Below are 22,375 nucleotides of genomic sequence, written 5' to 3'. Positions count from 1 at the left end.
TCCATGATCTGATCATGGATGAAGGTGCCAATTTGATGTGCATTACCAAGACCTGGGTGGGTGAGCTGGGAGTTGATCTGACCCAGCTTTGTCCATCTGGATATTCGTTGCAACACCAGCACAGGCTGCAGGGACGGGGTGGGGAGGAGTTGCTCTGGTCTACAGAACTTCCATCTCTGTCACCAGGAAACCACTCTATGTTGGAGCTGGCTGTGAGGGCCTGCACCTGGTGTCGGGCCAAGGAGACAGTAAACTAGGATTGCTGCTGGTGTACCATCCACCCTGCTGGTGTACCATCCACCCTGAGCTGGTGGAGGCCATCTCGGATGTGGTATTGGAGGAGCCCAGAACAATAATCCTGGGTGATTTCAATGTCCATGCTGAGGCTGTCTCTAGTGTTCTGGCTTGGGACTTCATGGCCTCCATGATGACCATGGGGCTGTCTTAAGTTGTCACCAGCCTGATGCATAGGGCAGCGTACACCCTCAACTTGCTTTTTGCTTCAGATGGAGGAAGGGGTGGTCTGGAGATAGGAGGGGTGGATGTCACCCCATTGTCATGGCCAGACCACTTCCTGGTGAAGTTTAGACTTATGGCTCCGATCCTCCCTGCAGGGGTGGTGGACAGATTAAGATGGTCCGCCCCCGGAGACTAATGGAATCCACAAGATTCCTGAATGCCCTGGGGGAGTTCCCAGTTGATAGAGCAGGTGACCCTGTTGAAGCCCTTGTCATGCTGTGGAACAGCAAGGTGCATTGGGCTCTTGACACAGTTGCCCCTGAGTGCCCTCTCCTGCCTTGTGGAGTCCGGTTTGCACCTTGGTACACCAGTGAGCTAAGGGCAATGAAACAGGCTGGACAACGACTAGAACGCAAATGGCAAAAGACGTGCTGTGAGGCAGATCAGGCACACATAAAACATCATAACCATGCCTACTGTGTGGCGGTGAGGGCGACGAAGAAGGCTTCAAGTACCCATCCAGTGGAGCTTTTCCGTATTGTCAGGGGTTTGTTGACATCAACACCAGAAAATGGAGTTTTAGACCCTTCAGAGGCCCACTGTGAATTGTTTGCAAAGTACTTTGAGGGTAAAGTTGCTTGCCTCCATAGTAATCTTGATGCCCATCCACATCTATTGTAGACCCCAGAGAGATGTCCAGTGCAATATGTGCTGCAACTTCTTGGGAATGGTTTCAGTTGATGCAGCCTGATGACATGGACAAGGTGCTTGCGACGATGCGGCCAGCAACATGTCCTCTCAATCCTTGCTCTTCTTGGCTTATTAAAGCTTGCAGAGGGGGGTTGACCAAGTGGATCCAGGGTGTGGTCAACGCATCACTACGGGAGGGAGTGGTTCCAGCCACCTTGAAAGAGGCGGTGATCCAACCACTCCTGAGAAAGCCTACCCTGGACTCATTGGTTTGTGACAACTACCGACTGGTTGCAAATACATTTTTTTAGGGAAGGTGATTGAGAGGGTTGTGGTGCAGCAATGGCAAGTACTCTTGGATGAAACAGATTATCTTGACCCATCCCAGTCTGAGTTCAGGCCTGGTTATGGGACTGAATCGGTCTTGGTCGCCCTGATGGATTACCTTTATCGGGAGAAATACAGGGGGAGTGTGACACTGTTACTCTTACTTGATCTCTCGGCAGCTTTTGATATCATTGACCATGGTATCCTTCTGGGCCGACTTGGTGAGATGGGTGTTGTAGACACTATTTTACAGTAGTTCTTATCCTATCTCCAGGATTGCTCTCAGAGAATAGCACTGGGTGACTGTCTTTCGGCCCCCTGGCAGTTGTGCTGTGGGGTGCCGCAGGGTGCCATCTTGTCCCCCATGCTGTTTAACATCTATATGAAGCCCTTGGCAGATTTGGGATGAGGTGTCAGCAGTATGCCGATGATACCCAGCTTTATTTCTGTATAACATCTAAATTGGGAGAGACTGTGTAAGCCTTGGACTGCTGCCTGGACTTGGTTGTGGAATGGATGAGGGCCAATAAACTGAGTCCGAATCGTAGCAAGATGGAGATGCTGTAGGTTGGTGGTTCCCGAGTTTGGATAATTGGTCAGTTGCCTGTTTTGGATGGGGTCGTAGTCCCTCTGACATGCTTGGATGAGACCAATTATCTGGATCCATTTCAGTCAGGTTTCAGGCCTGGTTCTGGCATGGAAACAGCCTTGGTCGCCCTGTATGATGACCTCTGTCGGGAGAGAGACAGGGGGAGTGTGACTCTGTTGATTCTCCTTGATCTCTCAGCAGCTTTCGATACCATCGACCATGATATCCTTCTGGGAAGACTGGCTGAGTTAGGAGTGGGAGGGACTGCATGGCAGTGGTTCCACTCCTACTTGGCAGGTTGGCTCCAGAAGGTGGTTCTTGGGGAACATTGCTTGGCAACCTGGATTCTCCAGTATGGGGTTCCGTAGGGGTCAGTTCTGTCCCCTATGCTGTTCAACATCTACATGAAACCGTTGGGTGCAGTCATCTGGAGTTTTGGAATGCGTTGCCATCAGTATGCTGATGACATGCAGCTCTACTTCTCCTGTTCATCTTCTTCAGGTGAGGCTGTCAATGTGCTGAACTGGTGCCTGGCTGTGACAATGGACTGGATGAGGGCTAATAAACTGAGGCTCAATCCAGACAAGACTGACTGTTAGTGGACCGGATGGTGAATGGCCAACCTGTCCTGGATGGAGTTGCACTCCCCCTGAAGGAGCAGATTCGTAGCTTGGGGGTTCTCCAAGAACTATCTCTGTCACTTGAGGCTCAGGTAGCCTCGGTGGCATGGAGTGCCTTCTACCAACTTTGGTTGCTGGCCCAGCTATGCCCCTATCTGGACAGGGATAACCTGGCTTCAGTTGTCCATGCTCTGGTAACCTCCAAGTTAGATTACTGCAATGCACTCTACGTGGGGCTGCCTTTGAAGACGGTTCGGAAACTGCAGCTTGTGCAAAATGCAGCAGCCAGATTGGTAACAGGGACCAGATGGTTCAAACATATAAAACCGATTCTGGCCCACTTGCATTGGCTGCCTGTATGTTTCCAAGCTTGGTTCAAGGTGCTGGTTTTAACCTATAAAGACTTACATGGCTTGGGACCACGATACCTGATCGAATGCCTCTCCCCACACAAACCCACCTGTACAGTACGCTCAACATCCAAGGCCCTCCTCTGTGTGCCTATTCCGAGGGAAGCTGCTAGGCTGGCAACAAGGGAGAGGGCCTTCTCAGTGGTGGCCCCCAAATTATGGAATTATTTGTGTGACGAGGTGCACCTGGCGCCAACACTGTTATCTTTTTGGGGCCAGGTCAAGACTTTCCTCTTCTCCCAGGCATTTTAGCATGTGTTTTTAAATTGTTTTTTAAAAAATGTGTTTTTAAATTTGTATATTTATTTTTACTGTTTTTAATTGTTGTAAACAGCCCAGAGAGCTTTGGCTATGGGACGGTATACAAATGTAATAAATAAATAAATTTGAAGCAGCCTCAGCGTGGATATTGTAGTCCCCCAGCACCACATCCAAGATTACCTCTGCCTGCTCAGTTAGAGAGGTTGTAGGGCAGCAGGGTGTACAATATCCCAACATCATAAACAGTCCCTCAAACCCAGACACAGTGAGTACTGGTCTCCTTCGATGATTGCAACTCCTCCTCCCTCTGACATGGAATGCCAGAATGGCAGGAAGCACAATAGCCAAAATTAAAACAATGCCCTGTTCCCTCTTTCTGACATCATGGACAAGGGTGGGGAAAACAAAAATTGTGCCTAGTGGAATCACAGTAACCATTGCTGGTTAACTGGACAAACACTCTTTTTGCAGACCCCCCTTCCCATCAATAAAGGGGCAGGTCCTTCTCTTCCTATGAATATGGCAGCATGGGGGGGGGAGTTTTGCTCAACCCTGCAATCAATAATATGAATTTAACCTTTGACTAACCTTCTTTGCTGCACTGAAGAATTCATTGGTTTCTTGTAACAAGGTTTTCCACTCCTCCATACGACGATTCACTTCCTGTTGCAACAGATTCATTTTCTGATTTGAAAGCTTTAGATGCTCTTTTTCAGCATAGTCCTCTGAAAACAGAATCTTGAGTGCATCTGATTTTAAATCTTCTACAGTGGAGTTCCATTCCTAGAAAGAGAAGATCCGCTTCAGTTAGCTAGCTGGCCACAAGACGGCTACCAAGAAAGAAGACAAAGGATGACATATGTAAATAAAATTTGCACATACTAATTTTATATGCATAGGTGCAAATCTGGAAGTAAAGTGCAATAATTTAAACACAAATCTGGAAGTAAAGTGCAATAATTTAAACTTAGGAACAAACATGCAGGCATCTTATTTTCATTAATTGATACAAGAACATTATTGGCAATTTGCCACATTTCACCACAGGGCAATCCAGAGAAAGCCTTGTATGCCTATGTGTTCTTGAAATCAATGGAACTGGAGTGTTTGGCTGTAATGCTTAAATCCTACTGATTCCAATAATGGTAATCCTGTCTCATTAACAATGGGCAGCATCCAAAACTCAGGAACAGAGCTTGGAAAAGTTACTTTTTTGAACTACAACTCCCATCAGCCCAATCCAGTGGCCATGCTGGTTGGGGCTGACAGGAGTTGTAGTTCAAAAAAGTAAGTTTTCCAAGCTCTGCTCAGGAAGCACAGTGACACTCTTCCCTTTTATGTGAAGGGAAATTATTTGTGTGCAAGCATAAGGAAATATTTCTTATTTTATTCTGTCATTGGAATGGTTTAAGGTAAATGATTGAAACTTGGTGCACGCTCCTTGGTGTTTATTGGTAATTTTAAAGATCTCTAAGGGGGACAGCTATACCTCAGAGGTAAAGATCATACAGGTCCATTCTCTGGCAGGTCTAGTTAAAAGGAACTTAGGTTCCTGCTTGAGGCCTTGGAGAGTCAGAAATGACAGTACTGAGCTAGTGGACCAATCGTCTGACTCAGTATATGACTTCTTCGTACCCTGAAATGAGTTTTGCAACCACACCCTAATTCCTTTCTCCCTGATCTCTGACACCACTTGATTAATATTCACATGTGAACCACACACAGCCCCACACTCATTGGGCAAAATTCCACATGGACGGAGATTTGTTTTTAGTTTACTGCTCTTTTTAATTGCTTTTAAAAATGTTTTCATTTACTTTTTTAATGATAATGTTAGTGCTTCTTGTAAACCGCTTAGAGGGTTGTTTTGAACAATCAAGAAGAATATAACTTTTGTTAAATAAATAAATAAGCTACTTAGCGGTTTTCTTCTGACCAAGCCATGTGTAAATGTTGTTAAATAAAATAAACAAACATAACCATCACAACCATTTATGTATTTATTTCAAACATGCAGTTTTATTTCTTTCCTCCTTTCCTCCAAGGAGCTCGAGGCAGCACACATGCTGCATATACCCCCCCCCATTTACCCCCTCACAAATAGATCAGGCCGAGAGTGTGTGACTTGTCTAAGGTCACCCAGTGAACTTCATGACTGAGTGGGAATCTGAACCATGGTTTCCACAAGTCTCAGTTCAACATTCTACCCATGCTGGCTCTCTGCACTCAAGGAAGAAGCACTCAAGATAAGATTACAACAGTGACCATTTTTTAAACACACACACATACAGTCCTGCCACACTGAAGAAAAAGTGAGTGCATCTGAATTAGCCATCTGTCGCATCCCTCTGTGTCCTCTAAGATCCAATGAGCAGGCTAAGCTGCCATGTACAGGCTGCTTGAAATCACAGCACACTGATGTCTAAGGGGCAGGACTAACCCATGAGTTTTAGACAGGCTCATAATGCTTTCAGTACTCATGGGTACCAAATGCATTCAATAAAGGTCATGTGGTGAGCAGTTTGGGTGTGCAGTAGTTAATTGTGTGGACTGGGTAATTTTCCCTATGACACTACAGGCACAAAGCCTTTTTCTTGGACAGTGCAGAGGTGTTGCAAAAATGGTTTGATCTATAGAACAAGCTGCTACACATGAACTGCTTACCACATACAATTAGCTGTCATCTGGAGTGATCAAAAGCAGCCATGAGCATTACCTTTTTAACACTGTGTGCTGTTTGGTGGTGTGACACAGCTGTCACTTCTTTCCACCAAGAGCAACTAAAAGCCTGCTGTTGCCATGTTTTTGAGATTTTCCTGAGGTACATAAGTACCTCTTAAAGACATACAGCATGACACATAAACTGTGCTCAGTGGCTCTCCACAGATAGGTCATGCTATTCTACTTATTTTCCTTCTCAGTAAGTAACCTTTTCAATTGCTGTTCTCACTATTCCATTTGGCACTGAAATTGAGCCCCTCATGGATCTGTTGATTGATCTGGCATTTTGGAAAAGATTAGTGCAAATAGGGAGAAAATAGAGATGAAATTATACTTTATTTTTAAAATAAAAAATGTGGACCGTTTGTTCATAAGAGACTGTGAGGCTTTCAAAAACATAAAGCAGATGAGGGAAAAAACACTCCCATAGACGTTGAGTTGCAGAAAAATATTGGGTGTGAAGATACAAGTTAATGACCCACTGAAGTCCCATTGAGTCCAACTGGAGCAATTAACTGTCTCCCACTAAAATCAATGGAACTGAAATGTGCTTAACGTTCTAGACTGTATTCAGAATGTTTAATAAAAATCAAATTTCTTAGCTTTTTTATTTTTTGCTTCTTGAAACTTAATGAAACACATATGGAAGTTAAATATGACACCCAGATTTTGCAAAGGATAGAGACAAAAACCTGAAAAAATATATGTAAAGCAACTTGTGAAAGGATTTTTTTAACAGAATTTTTTCAGTAGCCCCCTCAGAATTAGCAGGTGAAGCTGTTAGATACACTGTTCTTTTGCAATGTGGAAGCAGCCCAAAATCTCAGTGACATCCTTTTTGTAATCATTTCTTAACTATTTTGGCTAATAGCCATTCATGTCTTCATCTCTCTGTTAATTTGTCTATTTATGAAACCTTAGCATCGTTTCAAGGCTGGACACTCTAGAGAGGGGCTCTCACTTGTCAGAGACAGTAGGCCTTCTTATTCCTCCCAAGTAACTGTTTGATGAGGCAAAGAGATATAGACTAGTAATGAAGAGGCTGTGGCCCTCCAGATAATTTATTTATTATTTATTTATTTATTGTATTTCTATACCGCCCCATAGCCGAAGCTCTCTGGGTGGTTTACAGTAACATAATGTTAGACTCCAGTTCCCATCAGCACCAGGCAACATGGTCAGTATTCAGGGATGATGGGAATAGCAGTTCCCTGACATAGGCCCAGTCAATCACCCTGGCTCTACCTTTCCTGTCTGGAGTAGAAACCATTTTTACAAGGGATTTTTTTGTGGGGGGGAGGGCAGGGGAGAGAAGGTTTGGATTTATCACTCTGGCGCTTATCAATCTATTGAACTCATATTTTTGTTCTCTCTTTCTTTTGTACTTTTTACTTAATATGCTAAAAAGACAAATGTCCACAGGATTGCGGTCTTACTTTTTCAGTAATCTGTCTGAAAAAAATGAGTTGAGGTATGGGTATTTAAATTTGTAGAATGACCATTTAACTTATATTGATTTCATAAGTGGAACTATCATCCTCTGGGGAAAAAATTCCTAGATCAGTAGTATATTTCTCCGTAAGAGATTGGAGGACTATAGTGGAAATGCTTCAGATAAGATGGTTCTTACTTTAACCTTATTTTCCATTTCCTTGTGCTCCTGAAGTAACTCTTCATTTTCTGTTAAAGTTGAGCCCAGGTATCGCTTATGAAAATAATCTTTTATATTCTTTTTGTACCAGGTGGTTACCTGAAAATAGAAAAACATATTTTTAAGGATTGGTATCTTCTCATGAAACAACTCATACTGAAGTAAGAATAATCAAAAGGATAGTTATAACACAAGGTCTGTAGGGAATGATATTAATCATAAGCAAAGGAGATCCATGGGCTTTAGCAGCTGCCCCTCCTGCAGCCCTCGGCCACTGGCTTACCCCGCCGGCTTCCAGCGCCGCCCCTACCTCACTGCTGCCCGGCGCCAAGTCCGCAGCCAAGGCCGAGCTCAAGAGCAAGTACTTGCCCAAACTCATGGCCGAGAAGAACAGCCTGGACTCTTCCTCCATCCACGACATGCAGCTGCTGCAAGCGGCACTAAGATGTTAACAGCACTATGAGAAGTCTCCCAGTAATTCATGCTGATTCCAACTAAATGTGCCAGCAACTCCTAACAACTTCAGTGACTCTCTCCTGTCTACTTCTCATGTTATTTATGGCACAGGTAACTGTTCACTGTTTCTCAGGTTCCATTAGTGGGAATAGGTGACAATGCATACATCCAATCCAGTCCAGCAACATCTGCAGGGGTATAAGTTGTAATTGCTGTTTTTTAATAATGTTGTAATTGCTGTGTTTTTTTTAATAATTATATTTGTTATTTAATTTTGGTAAATTGTATTGCTGTCACTGATGTATTTTTATGCTTGTGCCTATTTTTTTGTAAGCCGCCTTGAGGGCCTTTGGCCAAAAGGTGGGGTAGAAATAATAATAATAATAATAAAATAAATTTGCAGTCACTGGACAGATCCAGCACAATGTTAAGAACTCTTACATCCTTCTTATCACAATTCAACCTGTACCTCTTAAAAATTAACTCATACTTTTCTGTGAACTGATTTCAACTCTGTTGATATATTGGGATTTTTTAAAACAACAACAACAACATTTAGCTTTATTTTTAGGAAAACATACAAAAAATCTTATACTGGCTGAAAAGAATAGGAAATGGACCATTGGTCTCACCTGAAGGGTGATTTTCCTATGAGGACGGACATCACAACGGGATTTAGCTCCACCTATCGTGCGAAGGCAAGAATGTCTTTGAAGTCAAGACTAGGGGCGTCAGGCCCCTCCCACTCTCCAGTTCATTCGCAGCGAGTCTGAGGAGAGATATCTAAAAATACAAGAACAAGGCCAACAGGCCTGGCAGCAGGAAAATAACACAATAGTACCATGCATAGTAACATGACTCCAACATAGCGGTATAACAGAACTAGAAGTCTTGACTTCACTTTTAAATGTAAACATAATAGCATAACAGTAATATATAACACATTAGAAAATATATAGTCATCCTCCAACTGGGAGGGTCGTGATGTCCGTCCTCATAGGAAAATCACCCTTCAGGTGAGACCAATGGTCCATTTTCCCTATGAGTCCGGCCATCACAACGGGATGTACCACAGCAGCCCATACAGGGAGGGACCACCCACGTGTTAATCCTCATTAAGAACCTGTTGCAACACTCGTCTGCCAAAAGATGCGTCAGCAGAGGCATAGCGATCAATTTTATAATGCCTTATAAACGAGTGAGGGGTAGACCAGACTGCAGCCCTACAAATATCAGCAACAGGAGCATTAGTGGCAAAAGCAGCCAAAGTGGCCGCTGACCTGGTAGAATGAGCCGTTATACTAGCTGGAACTGACATGTGCAGAGACTCATATGCTAAAGTAATACATGCCCTTAACCAACGGGATAAAGTAGGATTGGAAACGTTGTGCCCCATAGACCTTGGATGAAAGGATACAAACAGAGACTCCGTTCGTCGAATCTCTTGGGTCCTGGACAAGTAGGTCTTGAGAGCCCTCCGGACATCTAACGAATGCCAAGCCTTTTCGAGAGGATGGGTAGGATTCGGGCAAAAGGAAGGCAACACAATGTCCTGGTTGCAATGAAAAACTGAATCAACCTTGGGACGAAAGGAAGGATCAGTCTTCAGCACAACAGAGTCCTTATGGAAGACGCAGAGGTGTCGAGCAGAAGACAATGCGCCCAACTCCGAAACGCGCCTGGCAGATGTGATTGCGATCAGAAACAGGACCTTGAAGGACAGTATACGTAGGGGCACAGTCCTGATTGGTTCAAATGGAGGGCGTTGCAAAGCCTGCAGAACTTTCGGCAAACTCCATGAGGGGAACCGATGGACAACAGCCGGAGAGCGTAGGGAGACTCCCTTCAAAAAACGTTTGATGAACGGATGTGAGGAAATATGATCTCCAGGAGAGGACACTGAGAGAATGGATGACAGAGTAGACGCATGGCGACGTAGAGTGTTGGGTCGAAGTCCCATCATAAAGCCACTATGGAGAAATTGGAGCACCTGATGTACATTGGCCTGGGATGGATCGTGGTGGTGGGACTGACACCACTTGGAGAAAGCCGCCCAGGTATGTTGATAAATGCGAGTGGTAGATGGTCTTCTCGAGGCCAAAATAATATCAATCACAGCGTCAGACAGTCCAGCTGACCTCAAATGTCTCCGTTCAAACGCCACGCTGTTAGATTGAGCCAAGTAGGGTCCTGGTGCAGTACTGGACCCTGGGATAGGAGGTCTGGCGTTACTGGAAGTGTCCAAGGATCCATCATTGACATTGCCAGAAGATCTGAGAACCACGGTCGGCATGGCCAAAATGGTGCTATCAGAACCAGCTGTGCCCTCTCGGTTCGCGCCTTCCTCAAGGTCTTGGCTAACAATGGTATGGGGGGAAAGGCGTACAATAGACCGTCTGGCCACGGTGTTGTTAGAGCATCCACTGCTTCTGCTGTTGAGTCCAGGTAACGGGCAAAGTACCTGGGAAGCTGGCAATTGCGACTGGAAGCAAACAGGTCGACTGAGAGGGCGCCGAACCGACACTGGAGACGATGGAAAATGGCTGGGTGAAGTTTCCATTCTCCCGGAAAGACCTGTTGTCTGCTGAGCCAGTCTGCTGTCACATTCCAAATCCCTCTGAGGTGTTCTGCTTTCAGGGATTGTAGATGTTGTTCTGCCCAGACAAAGATGAGGGAGGCTAAGTCCTGCAGAGGGCGAGACCTGGTGCCCCCCTGTCTGTTCAAATGTGATTTTACACACGTGTTGTCTGTTCGAATGAGCACATGATGCAAAGGGGACAGAGACTGAAAATGACATAGAGCTAATTGGACAGCCTTTAGTTCCAGCCAGTTGATGCTTTGAGATTGCTCTGCGTTGGACCAAACCCCCTGAACGTACTGGGAGTTGCAGTGGGCTCCCCAACCTATGAGGCTGGCATCTGTGGTTACAACGGTTCTGTGGGGTTCTCTGAACGACGTGCCCTTGGAGAGGTGTTGCACCTTGGTCCACCAGCGGAAGGAGAGGTGCAGTGCGGGGCTCAAATGAACTTTGCGATGTTTGGAGCTGGCAATGTCTTTTTGAAAAGGCAACAGAGTCCACTGAAGGGGCCGAGTGTGGGCTCGAGCCCAGGGCACAATGTGGATTGTGGAGATAAACATCCCGAGCGCTCTGGCGAGAAGCATGACGTCTGCGGATGTTTGTTGCATCAGGGACCTTGCAATGCTTGTGATGGCAGTGATGCGATCTGGAGCCAGGAAGACCATTGCCTGCAAGGTGTCCAACATTGCCCCAAGATGTAGTAGGCGTTGGGTTGGTTGGAGCTGGCTCTTGTCGAAGTTGACAAGCCAGCCGTAGGTCTGCAAAACATTGAGGGTGATCATTAAATGATGTTGAGCCAGCTCTTCAGACTTGGACCGTATTAGCAGATCATCCAAATATGGGTAGATATGAACCCCTTGGGTCCGAAGGTAAGCCACTAGGATGAGTAGCACCTTGGTAAACACTCTTGGAGCAGAGGAGAGGCCAAATGGCATCGCTCTATATTGAAAGTGTTGGTGGCCAAAGGCAAACCGAAGAAACTTTCTGTGGGCTATGCGAATGGGCACATGGAGATATGCTTCCTTAAGGTCGATAGAAGCCAGGAAGTCTCCTTCATGCAGACTCTCGGTAATGGAATGGAGAGATTCCATTTTGAACCTGCGATATGTTACAAAACGGTTGACAAACTTGAGGTCCAATACCGCCCTCCAAGATAAATCTCGTTTTGGCACAGCAAATAGGAGGGAGTATACCCCTTCTGACCTCTCAGTTGTGGGAACTGGCTCTATCGCCGCTATGTCCAAGAGGTGATGTATAGCTGTCTGCATGATGTTGTGCCTGGCTGGTGTCCTTGGGCAAGGAGAAGGATGGAATCTGTCTGGTGGGGTTGCCCAGAACTCTATGTTATAGCCATGAGTGAAAAGGTCCCTGATCCAGGAGACCGTAGTAAGGCGCAGCCATCGATCTCCAAAATTAAGTAATCTGCCGCCTATGGGGAGGACGTTAATACTACTTGAGTAGGCGGGGGCCTCCCTTATATGAGGACGATGAGTTGCCCCTGCGCCCTTGGTACTGACCTCTGCCTTGGGAGCGTTGGTTCCAGGAGCCCCTGAATACGTTGGGGTCATAGGGTCTGAAGTCGCGGCCTCGTCCTCCTGGCTGCGTTCCTCGAAAGGACTGGTTGGAACGAAAGGAGGAAAATCGCCTGAAGGGCCTGTGGTCGATGTTCTTGACTGTGGCCAGAACCGGTTTGTGGGCATCTTTTGGATCAACCAGAACTGCCTTTAGAGCTTCCTCGCCGAAGAGTAGAGATCCGGAGTAGGGAGCCTTGGACAGGTTCAGTCTGGCCGCCGAATCAGCTTGCCAGTGGCGAAGCCAGAGGGTGCGACGAGCGACTATTTGAGTCGTCATGGCTCGTGCCCCTAATTGGGTGGCATCCAAAGTGGCATCGGCCACAAAAGCTGCTGTCTTACGTAATTTCAATAGTGCTCTTTTGAAGGCGACAGGATCAGGGTTAGCATCCTCTAGAAGGTCATCCATCCACATCATAGATGCTCTGGAGAAGATGGAGGCTGAAGCGGAGGCACGCATGGCTAGGGCAGTGGCCTCGTGATTCTTGCGGAGGGCGAAGTCTATTCGACGCTCAGTAGTATCTTTTAGGTGGGATTCCCCTTCCCTGGGCAAAAGAGATCGTGAAACGAGGTGAGCGATTGGTTCATCTATGCCAGGGACATCTAACTTGGTGGCAAAGTCTGGGGCTAGGGCGTAAAGTCTGTCAGCCAGGTTCTTGAAGCGTCGAGCTTTGAGTGGGTGGGCCCATTCTTCGGAGGCTAATTTGGCAATTGGGTCCGGCACCGGGATGTAGTGTTCAGTAGGTGCAGGGGATTTGAGGACCTTGGCTCCTTTGATAGCTGGGGCAGACGAAGTTGAAGGCGCAGTCTGGAGACCAAGGGTATGAAGTACCCTACGTGCTAGCGGTTGATAATCTGAGGTATTGAACAAGCGATACGATGTATCCTCCTCATGATCTGAATAGTCGCTCCAGTCGTCTCCTTCAACATGGTCAGTGAAAGTTGACTCCTCCGCATACGAGGCTTCGTCCGTACATCTGCCTCTGGCTACATCAAAGGGATCTGGTGAGCAGGAAGGATGAGCTTCATGGCACGCACGTTGGTCCATGTTGAGTGGGGGTATGGCAGGAACTTGTGGTAGTGACTGCATTCGTGTGAAAAAAGCCAGCATGGCTTGGAGTTGGGAGAGGAAATCAGGAGACAGCTGCAGACCAGATGTGGGAGATGTATGTGCCTGGTGAACTATTGGAACAGATGTCTGAGGCAGTAAGCCAGAGGTAGGTTCGTTAGGCGAACAGTGAGCGGGAAAGCCAACAAACTCTTCCTTGTCAGAGGCAGTAGCAGGAGAATGGAAAATATCACTTATGTGTGTCTGTGCTGTGGTGGTGGTTGGCACAGAGACATAACGAGGGCGCTTTGGTTTACTATGGCTGGAAAGATGTTTTGTCTTAGCCAGTGCTTTGGCATGTCTGGTCTTAGACGTGTTATGATGTTGTGGCTTGGCTGATTGTGGCATGTCTGGCTGATCTGGCACCATGTGTGTTGATGGTGACATGCCTGGCTGTTCTGCCATCTTATATAAACCTGGGTGCAGTACACTGCCACGGAGGGGGCAGGATGTAAAGACCCGAACTGGCACAGCGTACTACCACGGAGGGGGTAGGATACACTGGCAGATGGCGAAATGCACTGCCACAGAGGGGGCAGAATGCACTGAGGTATCAGCGTTAATATAATATAGGCTGTTTTAGAGTTGGCACACTCAGATTAGCGCTGTAGGCTGGGTTATTGGCTTGTTCACGGCCCCAGAGGGGGCAGGATATACAATGTAAATCAGATTTAATACAAGTCAGCCACTGATATTAAAGCTCCAGCCTTGATAATGTAATCCAGCCACTAGGATTAAAGCTCCAGCCTTGATAATACAATCCAGCCCACTAGGATTGGAGCTCCAGCCTTGATAATATAATTCAGCCACTATGATTACAGCCACAGTAATGTGTGTAAATCAGCCGTGTAAATTTGTCAGCAGCACATATACACAAACGTACGGATAGATAGCCTGCAGGGGAGGTATCCGATAATAAGGGGAACAAAAAAGGCGGGAAATTCAAAATCAAAAGGAAAAAATGGCGCCCGGAAAAAAAAAAGAGCGGGAAAAAATGGCGGAGAGGGAAGAAGCAATGGCGGCCGTCGGAGGCGAACTGGGGGAAGGGCTGCCCAGCACGGTCTCGCCGAAAACCGCAGTAGCTGCTCTAGAAAATCCCCGGAAGGAAACAGGTAGGGGAAAAACGGCAGCCGCCGCAGAGAGAGCCGCCGTCGCGGTCTGTAAAGCCCTTCGCAGTGGGATTTAAGCCACGTAGCGAGGGCGATCTGAGGCAAAGGGGTAACGGCGGGAGCCGCAGCTGCAAGCTCCCGCTGAGATCGGATAAGCCGCAGCCGCGGCAACAGATCAGGGGGAGGAGGGAGGGTCAAAAGCGATCAAAGGCGATCAAAAAAGAGAACCGCAGCCGCGGTCACTTAGGGAGTCCCCCGGCTACGGATACAACAGAGCCGGGGGGGGCTTGAGAGCCGCAGCCGCGGTCTCAGAGGGAGCCCCCAGTCAAGGAAATAAAATAAATTGAATAGCTCTGAGGAAAGGGCGAAGAAAGCCGCAGCCGCGGTCTCTGAGGGGACCCTCAGTAGGCTAAACACAAAACAGAAAAAGGACTTTAAGACAAATACACAAACAAATACGAGACTTAGCTAAATGCTATGTGAAATTCCAATCTTGTTCGTACGAAGGCAAGAATGAACTGGAGAGTGGGAGGGGCCTGACGCCCCTAGTCTTGACTTCAAAGACATTCTTGCCTTCGCACGATAGGTGGAGCTAAATCCCGTTGTGATGGCCGGACTCATAGGGAAAATAAGTAAATAATTCAATCAAAGACTGGGCTTCCATAGCCCATATGTCTGTGTAAGTTTTAAACAAACCCTGAACAAATCCAGATGCAGTGTAAAAAAAAGTTTATAATGCAATGCATCAGGATTTGTTTTTATTCTTCATTAGATTTTATGCAATTAGTACTTTATTTGATAAAGAACTATGGAACTATGAACTATGGAACTATGTCTTTGCTGTACTGTAATCCTAGAAAGCCGCATGAGGGTAAGACAGTGCTTACTCTCTAAACTGTGGGAGCACACAGAGGTAAGACGCCTGTTACCCCAAGCAGGATGCAGATACTTTTAAGCTCAAGCCTTTCGTGTAAATATCATACCACCATCCCACACCATGGAGAATGAGGAATAAATTATCAGTCAGGTTTGAGGGAACACCAGTGGCACAAACACTACCATTCCTGGTTAGTGGGTGACCTCAAGAACAAACAATGAAAGGATGAGGAAGTATAGCAGCTACACTTCTTGATCTTGAGTGCCCCTCAATCCCCCCCAACACTGGCAACCATACTCTTTGACCCATCTCCTCTAGAGCCAACAGTGAACGGCTTTCTATTTCAGTATGAAACAGTAAGGAAGAAGGTACTCTTAAGTGACAGGGGAAGCCCACTTTGCTCCTAGATACTGTTGGAATAGAGGAGGGGAAACCCATGAATTTGAACAGGGATGGTTCCAAATGAATGTATTATTTAGCCTTCTTCGGGTATTGTTAAAATACAGAAGCTACCACATATGGGGGGAGGGTGTGGGGATGAACAGCATGTTAGCTCTGCCTTCCTCTGCCCGTTTCTGTCACCTTCTACAAGTTGGAAGGCAACTGTCTGCAGTGAACAACCTCTTCTCATGCATTTTAGAACCTTTGACATCAGGATTCCAAAATGTGCAGGGAGCCTCCACGGATACAAGAGGCTCCTTGCTGCGGGCAGTTGCCTTCTAACTTGTGGAAGGTGATGGAAACAAGGATGGATCTAGCACGCCCATCCCTGCTGCTTCCCTTTATGTGGTAACTGTTTTGTTTTAACAATACCTGCAGAGGGTTTGTGATGGCTATTCAAACCCTGAATTGTGTAGTGGGCTCTACCGTATGTGGAGAAAATGTCATTTATAGTCTATGTTTACATATTGGGGCAATCATTACCACACCTGATGTTGCTCAGAAGGCCAGGGAAGTGGACGGATGTGAACCTCAGTGGAAGGAAACGAAACAGGAAATCCAGTAAAGTCGCATATAATTCCCAGTCATTTTAATTAACGTATTTATTTGTCATTCCGCTATCTTCCATGGAAATTGTGTATTCTAGATATTATTTTTTCCTATATATGCTAAAGCTGCAATCCAATAGACACTTATCTGAGATTAAGTCCCACTGAACTCAATGAAGCTTACTTCCAAGTAGATACGTATTTGATTGCAGCCTAACATGGTAGTAAATCCCACCGAACAACGTGGAACTTACTTATGAGTAAAGATACCAGAGTTAGGCTGTTAGTTTACTTAGGTTGCAAGCTAATACACACTTATCTGGAAGCAGGTCCTACTGCACTCAGTGGAGCTTACTTCTGAGTAGATATGTATTGGATTGCAGCCTTAGGCCATAATCCTGTGCTCATTTAGTAGGGAGTGAATGAATGAAGTCTTTATTGTTCAAAGCCATAGGCTACCACAATTAAACAGATATAAAAGGAAGATACAAAATACATATTAAAAAACCCCAGATCATATTACAGTAAAACACTGTTCATCAACATAGAGCGGAAAAGCAGCAGTACAGTTCAAATAAAAGTTTTCTCTCGTGAGAGGGAGATACCCTGACCCACCCATGTCTTAGTGTGTAGATACTGCGGTCAGACTAGGGAGGGAAGAAGTCCTGTTGAACTCAATGGAACTTTTTCCTGAGAAAACTTGCATACGATCACGCTATTTTCATTGACCCAGACTGCAGTTTTTCATTTGTACAATTAAAAATGTACATGGTCTTCAAAGCCTTGGTATTAATTTCAATTTGCAGCCAATCCCTTCCTGAAGAACCAAAATGACTAATGACATGATGATGATGATGATTTAGCAGCAGCAGCTATTCAGGTCCAAACATGAATTTGACACACATAGTTCAGATGTTAAAAAGAATGTTTTGGTGTGTGTGTGGGGATGATGTGTGCCTGACCTCCATGAATGCATCGTAAGGTCTGAAAGAGCTTCTCCAATTATATTTCCAGTGATCAGGGAGTTGGAATCCTCCGCATGTGCAGCTGTTAGGGATGACAGAGAAATTTGATTCAGCCTGCATTTAAAGCTGAATTTATCACAACCAAAACACAGCCATCCTTCAAAATTCCCATTTTTCTGAATTTTGTGATGCAATTCTCCAACCAGTTACACAAAAATGCATACATTACGGGGAAATGTGAATGAAATGAATATATTAGTGAAAATAATATACAAAAATGCATTATAGTAGGAGAAATTGCTTGCAAAATGTGCAGATTGGTCAAAACTGCATATAAAATGTGTTTAGTAGGAGAAATTCACACTAAAATACTGAAGAATTTTCATGAGGATTTTTTAAAAACAAGCCGTAAATTGGTGCATAAATGTGGAAAAGTGAATTTTAGATTGGAAAAAATGAGAAACTGAAAAAAACAAAATTGACGGAGCTTTCCACTCCTAGCAGTTGTATATATTGAGGAGGCTCTTTCAGGCATTATAATAAATGTGTGGAGATACTGACATCCAAGATCCTGCTCCTTCTTCCATAAATTCATATAACACCAAAACAGGAGAATAAGATGTATGTGGAATTTGGCACTACAAAGGTTAAATGCGGGTGTTTTATTGAAATGGTGTATTAGAGTAAAGCTAAAGAAGAACAACAAAGCAACCATATTGCCAAAATACAATTTAAATAACATCACAGAAGAATATAAAGATCAAATAAGGAACAGATTTGAGGCTTTAAACTTACTTGACAGACAACCAGAAGAACTATGGAGTGAAGTCAGAGACATTATCAGGGAAGAATGCAATTAGAGTACCTCAAATTAAAAAGAGAGAAAGACCTCAATGGATGACTGAAGAAACTCTTAAAATGGTTAAAGAGAGAAAGAAAGCAAAAGGAGATAGAAACACAGTCAGAACCCTAAATGCAACAATACAGCGACTAGTACGTAGGGACAAAGAGAACTATTATAACAGTTATTGTACAGAAATAGAAGAGGACAACAGAAAGGGTAGAACTAGAGCCCTATTCCAAAAGATTGGAGAAATTAAAGGGAAATTTAAACCAACAATAGGGATGTTGAATAAACAACAGGGGAACACACTGACCGATGAAAGCAATACACTGAAGAACTCTATCAAAGAGATACAAGGATGACAGATTCATTTATGGAGGAACCGTATGATGAAGAACCAAACATTTTAGAATGTGAGGTGAAAGCTGGTCTTAAACAAAGAAACAAATCACCAGGAATAGATGGCATACCAACAGAGTTGCTACAAGCTACTGAGACTGAAACTGTCCAAATTTGACAAAAATTTGTCAACAAATATGGAAAACTAAGCAATGGCCCACAGACTGGACGCGTTCAATATACATCCCAATTCCAAAGAAAGGGGACCCCCGGGAATGCAGTAATTATCGAACTATTGCCTTAATATCCCATGCAAGTAAAGTAATTCTCAAGATTCTACAACAAAGGCTCTTACCATATATGGAGCGAGAAATGCCAGATGTCCAAGCTGGATTTAGAAAGTGAAGAGGTAACAGAGATCATATCGCAAACATATGTTGCATAATGGAACGGAGCAAAGAATTTCAGAAGAAAATCACCCTGTGCTTTACAGTTTACAGCAAAGCTTTTGACTGTGTAGATCATGAAAAACTATGGAATGTTTTAAAAGAAATGGGGGTGCAACAGCATCTGATTGTCCTGATGCACAACCTATACTCTGGACAGGAGGCTACTGTAAGGACAGAATATGGAGAAACCAATTGGTTCTGAATTGGAAAGGGTATGAGACAGGGGTGTATTTTATCACCCTATTTATTTAATCTATACGCAGGACATATCATACTGAAAGCGGGATTGGACCAAGATGAAGAAGGTGTGAAAATTTAAGATATGCAGATGATACCATATTACTAGCAGAAACCAGTAACGATTTGAAATGAATGTTGATGAAAGTTAAACAACAGAGCACAAAAGCAGGACTACAGCTGAACGTCAAAAAGACTAAAGTAATGACAACAGAAGATTTATGTAATTTTAAAGTTGACAACAAGGACATTAAACTTGTCAAGGATTATCAATACCTCGGCACAGTCATTAACCAAAATGGAGACAATAGTCAAGAAATCAGAAGAAGGCTAGGACTGGGGAGGGCAGCTATGAGAGAACTAGAAAAGGTCCTCAAATGCAATGATGTATCACTGAACACTAAAGTCAGGATTATTCAGACCATGGTATTCCCGATCTCTATGTATGGATGTGAAAGTTGGACAGTGAAAAAAGCAGATAAGAGAAAAATCAACTCATTTGAAATGTGGTGTTGGAGGAGAGCTTTGCGCATACCATGGACTGTGAAAAAGACAAATAATTGGGTGTTAGAACAAATTAAACCAGAACTATCACTAGAAGCTAGAATGATGAAACTGAGGTTATCATACTTTGGACACATCATGAGAAGACATGATTCACTAGCAAAGACAATAATGCTGGGGAAACAGAAGGTAGTAGAAAAAGAGGAAGGCCAAACAAGAGATGGATTGATTCCATAAAGGAAGCCACAGACCTGAACTTACAAGATCTGAACAGGGTGGTTCACGACAGATGCTATTGGAGGTCTCTGATTCATAGGGTTGCCATAAGTCGTAGTCAACTTGAATGCACGTAACAACAACCACCACCACAATTAGATTATTACCCACATACAGGCCACAATCCAGTATAGAACTATGCTTAACCTCCATCAATTTCAGTGGAGCTTAAGTGTAATTGTATTTGATCAATGCCCACCTAGTCTATCCTTGTATGTTACAGACTAAACTCTAAAGTATTCCTCCAAGAATATTCTGAAAGTAAACAAAAATGCTTCCAACAAATCCACAACAACAAACTCAGCAAATTACCTAAGGAGTTTCATGTAGCAAGGGATATAAAGAGATAATTAATGTAATTAAATTTTAATTTGATGTCATACCACAAAGCTGCTTTCTAAGTACTTCCAATTTATTCATTTTGATGTTGTTCCACATTCAAGACTTAATTTTATTTTTAAATCACAGTACTAAAGAGGTGGGTACATATACAGGTTTATTTTTAAAATAATGCTCAGCTTTTCTGTACAACTAAGGGTGATATCCAAATAAATCATGCTTCAGGTAGATCCACTGATCTCTTCAAGTACTTGGAAGGTTGTCACACAGAGGAGGGCCAGGATCTCGTCTCAATTATACAAGAGTGCCAGACATGAAAAATATGAAATAAGCCAGATTTCAGCTGAACATCAGGAAAAACCTCCTGTTAGAGAAGAACGGCCATGGAACCAATGACCTAGGGAGGTGGTAGGCTCTCCAACACTGAAGGCATTCAAGAGGCAGCTGGACAACCATCTGTTGGGTATGCTTTAACTTGAATTCCTGCATTGAGCAGAGGATTGGACTTGATTGCCTTATAGGCCCCTTCCAACTCTATACTATTCTATGATTCTATTATTTCCATGGGTCTGCTTTGAGTATAACTAACATTGGATAGCACCCTATGAATTTAGTGGCTCATTTCAGATACAAAAAACCAAGTTTTGCTGCTATGAGAATAAGCAGCAGTGAACATTTGGTTCACACATTTAACCCCTCCCCCAACTCTTCATTCCTCTGCATGTAAATGAAAGAGATTAGAAAATTTATCTTCTAATTTGCAGCAAACTAGTTTGCCAGTTGACCAAATACTGGGTTGCAAAAACTAGTTTGTTCTCAAACGAGGATGCAGGATTTGGGATCTTGGTTTGAGGCAGACTATGGCTTACTGATGAATAAAAGCTCATATCCTCAGCTTGAATGAAAAAGAAGGGAATGTGCATGAGCCTGAGGCATGTCATCACTGCTTATTGCAGAAGGAAGTATTTGGAGAAATCTTGCATGCACACAGTATCTTTTTCTGTGTAGACCCTACCTAACTATAAAACATACCAAACATTGTGGGCTGTGTTGTAGGAGGCTGCAGTGGAAGGAGAACTGTCCATAATTGGGTGGAGGGAACCATTCTGCAAGGTGCCGTATACAGTTGGATACAACCCTATATGTTTTTTAACTTATTTTTGAAAAATATTGAAATTGGTCAGAGAAATGACAGAGTCTAGGGCCAAACAGAGACTGGGAATTGTTTCACTCTCCGTCTTGGGTACTATATGGAAGACACTCACCTCTCTCTCAAGTTATGGACCCTATAAGTGGGGCAAAGTCAGGAACAAAACCCCTTGGAATGGATGCTCTCCATTGGAAGCAATATTTGATAAGGAGCTGCAGTATTTTATGTACAACTGCAAGATGGGGTTAGAATAAAAGTGTCTGTCCCAGGGAGATCCATAGAGCTAGGGATACAGACCCCAAAACTTGATAGCGCTGTTGTTTCATGCTCATTCCAGATGCCAGGGCATCTGCACAGATGTCTCTACAAATACACCTGAACAAGGCAGACTTCTAACATGTGGTCCATAGCATCCTTTTTTTCCCAGGATACACTTCACATTTAGGATGCTACAAAACAAAACAAAGGCAAATTGAGCATACAGAGGCTGGGAGCAGGGCCAGCTAGCTAAACTCCATCATAAATTTGTCAATTTTGACATATTTGCAGCAGAGATAAAAGGAAGATTCAAAATGTTTAACTTTATTATAGTAATCTCTCACTTCCCAGCTACTTGGCTGCGTCTGTCTCCATCATGTTTTAAGCAGCTGGCTTCAACAACATTTGAGGCTACTGAATTGTGAGTGGTGATGCCAACCACTCTGGATAATTTATAGCAGAAAAGAGATCATCTATGTTTCCAATTTGACCACTGCAGGACAGACCATGAAAATGCCAAGATCAGCCACTCAGGGCCTTCTCTCAGTCCCACCAACTAAAACAGCTAGGTTGGTGAGGACTAGAGAGAGGGCATTTT

General features: G+C 44.2%; 1 protein-coding gene across 4 annotated transcripts in view; it reads right to left on the bottom strand.

Moving 5' to 3' along the window:
• CCDC141 (coiled-coil domain containing 141) overlaps positions 1–22,375 on the bottom strand; it is a 179,009-nt gene that overhangs the window by 85,230 nt on the left and 71,404 nt on the right. For all 4 annotated transcript variants that reach the window (XM_061608321.1, XM_061608322.1, XM_061608324.1 and 1 more), the window contains exons 6-7: positions 7,708–7,827; positions 3,945–4,139 (exon numbers count right to left, since the gene is read on the bottom strand). In XM_061608321.1, coding sequence (XP_061464305.1) covers positions 3,945–4,139; positions 7,708–7,827 — 315 coding nt within the window. The remainder of the gene's footprint in view (positions 1–3,944; positions 4,140–7,707; positions 7,828–22,375) is intronic.

Source organism: Rhineura floridana, chromosome 2 (genome assembly GCF_030035675.1).
Source record: "Rhineura floridana isolate rRhiFlo1 chromosome 2, rRhiFlo1.hap2, whole genome shotgun sequence".
In the NCBI taxonomy this organism is placed as follows: domain Eukaryota; kingdom Metazoa; phylum Chordata; class Lepidosauria; order Squamata; family Rhineuridae; genus Rhineura; species Rhineura floridana.
This window is presented reverse-complemented; position numbering and strand designations above follow the sequence as displayed.